General features: G+C 28.6%; 1 protein-coding gene across 2 annotated transcripts; it reads left to right on the top strand.

Annotated features, from left to right (window-relative positions):
• The first annotated feature begins 2181 nt into the window (after nucleotides 1-2181).
• LOC102670356 (heterogeneous nuclear ribonucleoprotein 1-like) lies at nucleotides 2182-4856 on the top strand. Of its 2 annotated transcripts, XM_041014284.1 has the most exons (3): nucleotides 2239-2662; nucleotides 4432-4527; nucleotides 4609-4856. In XM_041014284.1, the coding sequence occupies exons 1-3, from the start codon at nucleotides 2441-2443 to the stop codon at nucleotides 4702-4704; spliced, it is 414 nt and encodes a 137-aa protein (XP_040870218.1). In that variant the 5' UTR covers nucleotides 2239-2440; the 3' UTR covers nucleotides 4705-4856. The 2 variants fall into 2 exon arrangements, 1 of the variants encoding a protein (XP_040870218.1); XR_005890842.1 differs by lacking the exon at nucleotides 4432-4527 and having other exon boundaries at nucleotides 2182-4329.
• Nucleotides 4857-5165: the final 309 nt, after the last annotated feature.

Here is a 5165-nt window from a genome sequence, read left to right on the forward strand (position 1 = left end):
TACTACAAAAAGCAGTTTTAACATCGGCTTATTAACATCGGTTTTGTACAAAACCGATGTTAAGTTAAACGCGGTGGCATATTTGTAAATAAAGTATCCTTCTTAACATCGGTTTTCCAAAAAACCGATGTTAATGCATACACGTTAACATCGGTTTTTCAAAAACCGATGTTAACTAATGATGTTAACATCGGTTTTTCAAAAACCGATGTTAACGTATAATATGTTAACATCGGTTTTCCAAAAAACCGATGTTAATGCATACACGTTAACATCAGTTTTTTAAAAACCGATGTTAACTAATGATGTTAACATCGGTTTTTCAAAAACCGATGTTAACGTATGATATGTTAACATCGGTTTTCTAAAAAACCGATGTTAATGCATACACGTTAACATCAGTTTTTAAAAAATCGATGTTAACATCATTAGTTAACATCGGTTTTTGAAAAATCGATGTTAACGTATGATATGTTAACATCGGTTTTCCAAACAACCGATGTTAATTCATACACGTTAACATCGGTTTTTCAAAAACTGATATTAACTAATGATGTTAACATCGGTTTTTCAAAAACCGATGTTAACGCATGATATGTTAACATCGGTTTTCCAAAAAACTGATGTCAATATAAACTTTTTTTAATTATTTATATATTTTAAAAAAATCATATATTACGTTATTAATTATATTTTAATTAAAAAATATAATAATTAAGAAAAAATTATAAATTCAAAAGGTAAACATTTAAAAATTTGAACTAAATTTTTAAAATGAATTTCGTAATTTTAATTTTATTATTATTTAATCAACAAAATTTGACCAGACTTCGTCATATTTTTTGTCATTTGACTAAGCAAAGTTTTTTCTTCACTGCTTAAATGACCAACATACAAATGGAGGTGAAATTTAATATTTTGGTTATTACCAAATGCATTGTGTTATGAGTAAATAGTGGATGCTACTAAAAAAAAAAGAGTAAATAGTGTATGTTAATAATTTAATTTTTTACACTAATATTTAATAATAAATTATTATGTACAATTTTTTTCTCATGTTAGTTATCCTAAAAATTATAGTAATAATAAATTTTAACCAATGAATGATATAAAAAAATTATATGGTTTCTTTATAGAAATTAAAATCTTGCATAACTTTTTTTTGTCAAAGATCGGTCTACCGCAAATGTTCAAATGTAGTGTGTGACTACTACCCAAGTAAGTTTAGGGTCGGATTGATTTTTTTTTTATTCGTAAAAATTAAACATAAAAATATATAATAACTATTCAACCAAGAAAAGACAAAAAAAAATAATTGTTTAGTCAGATCTCTTTGACCGATAAAATAATTTATGTATTTAGTATAATTATACCTTGACTTTTAGTGAAAATATTTAATTTATTGATTCTTTAGTCAACATGTTAAAAAAAATTCGTAAGATCTAATCAAGAAAAATAATCATATAAATGATGTTTAAATTATCTGTTTAAATTATATAATTTTTTATGTGATTGCATGCAAATTTAATAATATAGAAAGAGAATATAAAATTATAGTATTCTTTAAAAAGTAAAAATAAAAAGATTCATTATATTCTGAACAGTAGCAATATTTATTATACATATATATCCTTGACACTAAATCATTTTTCTATACACATGATGTGCACTGTTTACGGGAGAAGTAACATTATGACGTAGGGTTTACATAACATCAAGCAATTGGGGTGTCCGATTTTGGAATAGCCTTGGATTATAATTTTTTTAACAAAAATAATAAATGATCATTTATGTAAGCTTATTAAGGCTATTGGATAGTGCAAGACAATTAAGGCCTTGATCAGTTTCTTTTACATGAATCAGTTTCTATTGTCCGATTCGAAATACTTATAATTTTTTTTTAACAAAAATGCAATTAATTACAAAATTCTTTCACTCTTTTTTAACAAAATAAAAAATATATGTATCTTTCATGTAAATGACAGCAAATTTTTACATTAAAAAAACAGTAAATTTTATTTCTTCATTATTTTTTTCCTTCTGATTTATTATTATTTTTCTTACACTTAATTTTGTCTTTCTTGGTCCAAAGAAAGGATTGGAAGTGTATTTTGATTTTGATTATTAACTAAATAGAATTCCCACTGGCAACACCTGTTATAAAAAATGGAATCAAACAAATCTGAGCCGTTAAATGAGACTACCTTTTGAAAAACACTACAAAAACCAAACACACTCACTCGCACACTCTCATTCATTTATTTGTGTCTTGGAAGCCCTCACTCTTCCCTCTTTTCTTTCTTTCATCCCCAAATCAAAACCTAAATTCCCACCTTCAACTTTCTCCCCCAAATCGACCACCACCACTGTCAAGCCCATTCATTTATATTTTATTCGTATATATACATACAGAGAGTGAGTGAGAGAGAGAGAGAGAAGAATGGATTCGGATCAAGGCAAGCTTTTCATCGGTGGGATTTCATGGGATACGACGGAGGACAAGCTCAAGGAGCATTTCGGTAACTACGACGACGTTTTGAGCACTTCCGTCATGCGGGAGAAGAACACTGGGAAGCCAAGGGGCTTCGGTTTCGTCGTTTTTGCGGATCCTAACATTCTAGATAGGGTTATGGAAGACAAACATGTCATAGATGGCAGAACGGTAACGCTTCTATCATTTTTTTTGTCATTTCTTTACTTCATGTTCCGATTGAAAATATTGTATTGTACTTTTAAGTGTGGTTGTTGCTGGTTCTGAATTGGGGATAATCTTGAAACCCTTTTTTGTTTTGGTTTATATCAGCGTATAATGATTAGTCTCTTGACTCTCATTTGTGTTGCATTGAACGTGCTTGGGCATTAATAATGGTTGACGTTGGACAAATAATAAAAACATTACACGTAGTTTTTCCGCTTTGTAATTGGATGTGACAAGCAGGGAGCAAAGAAGTATATAATGGAAAGAGACAGGAGAGAATAAATTATGTTTTATTTAATTTGGATTAAGAAAAAAAATTAAAATTTCTACAATTCTAACCACCTAATCCGTTTAGGTGTCCCTTAGACTGATATAATTTTATCTTTTAGTAAAAAATATCTCGTTCAATTAATTAAGAAAAAAGAATGTTTATAAATTATTATTAGTCATAATTCTTATAATTGATTATTGTTAACATTTTTATGTTTTAGAGAAAAGTGAAGCTTAGAAATACAACTCTTATTTATAAGTCACAGTGTACAGCGGATATAACGGGAAATCATAAAGTACATTTCACAAGATCACATGATTCTAAAACACTACTACTTTTTTTGTCATTTCTTTGCTTTTTGTTTAGGGTCTTAACTGTTCTCGCGGTTTGTTCATGGAGGTAGGGCTTATTTAGTTTTTTATTTCCTTGGCATATATTTACTTTTGGTTGACTAGTTTCTGTAACGCTGGGCTAATTGTTTTGTTCATGGCTTGTTTTGCTACTTTGGTTTTCTTAATTCAAGACGTGTTTATATTATGTAGTACTTCTTTATTTTATTCTTATACTTTGTAGTAATAGGGAAAAAATCAAATAGAAAGTAGGAACTTGGTTTTCAAAACTTAAAACAAAAAATAAGTTAAAAAATTAATTCAATCTTAATATATAGTACTCTTAATAAATGCCTTATTATTTATAAAACAAACATATAAAAATGATTTTAATTGGTAAAAAAATTCATAAAAAACAAAAAAAAATAATTTGAGAAATAATTTATATATTATAATATTAAGTTTCTTTAAAAATTTGCTTAAAGTCCTAAAGTTCTTGAACACGGCCCAGTAAATGATAAAACAGTACGGTTGGTAAGAAATGAAATAAATGAGCAGAGCACCTCTTCTTTGAGAATAGAGAGTGGGGCCACCCATTCTCTGGACGAGGAACTCGATCTGGTTCTGAATTGCGTTCTGTTTGTCAAAATTGGCAAATATTGAACGAAACCACTCTTGCTCGTCGTCATACACCCTGTTGTAGAAATTGGTAGAGAGATTAACCAAGGTGAAGACACCCCGTCGTCATAAACTGATGAACCCCAATCATTTATTATCTTTTCAAATGATGAAGGTTTAGGAATTGATTCAAGACGTGTTTTGCCAAAACTCTTTCAAATGACCTAAGACAATAGAAACTGATTCATGTAAAAGCTTACATAATAATAAGTAAAATAAAATTAAGAGACCTAAGACAATAGCCTTAATTGTCTTGCACTATCCATGGCCTTGATCTTGCACTATCCACGTTAACATAAAAATATATAATAACTATTCAATCTAAGGCTGCTGCTAGGTGGATTGTTGTTAAGGTACGTGATTTAAATAAAAGTTCTACTTATATATATTTTATGTGTGTGTACACTAATTGTAGTTAACGTTTAATTAATATCCAAATTTCATTATGTATTTAGTGTAATAGACAAAAAGGAATCACTGAATGTGGCTACTACGTGATGCACTGGATGTCCACCATAATCTTAGGATCTTTCAGGAATAATTGGGAGACGGTAATTGTTTATTACAAACAAATTTGGTTTTTTTATAATTGTTATTACATTATTAATTTATTTTTTTATTTCATCATGCAGTATTTTAATGAAGTTAGACCATTGGAAGCAGAGAGATTTAAGGCACTTCGCATACAGTGGGCACAATATTATCTAAAAGTTAGAAATCAAACATAGGATGTTAGGCAACTATGTAACTTTAGGTTAATAAATTAGTTTACGTACTTTGCATTATATTTTTTACAATTGTTGTTTCATCTTAACATTGAACAACCTTTGTTGATAGCTAGTTTTTTGCTAAAATCTATTTGAAAACTGAATGCAAATGATATATGTTGTGTGCTGTGTGGTCTGATTTTAAATTTACAGGTTAAATTTTGGTTTTTTGTAAAAACAGAGACATTATATAAAAAAAATTCCTGAAAACAACATCGGTTTTTTATAAAAACCGATGTTAACGTGGGTTAACATCGGTTTTCTGTAAAAAACCGATGTTAAAATTCAATAATAACACATTCGTTAACATCGGTTTTTTAAAAAAACCGATGCTAACTGTCAACAATAACACATTCGTTAACATCGGTTTTCTGTAAAAAACCGATGTTAAAATTCAATAATAACACATTCGTTAACATCGG

The sequence above is a fragment of the Glycine max genome, chromosome 3 (genome assembly GCF_000004515.6).
Source record: "Glycine max cultivar Williams 82 chromosome 3, Glycine_max_v4.0, whole genome shotgun sequence".
Classification (NCBI taxonomy): domain Eukaryota; kingdom Viridiplantae; phylum Streptophyta; class Magnoliopsida; order Fabales; family Fabaceae; genus Glycine; species Glycine max.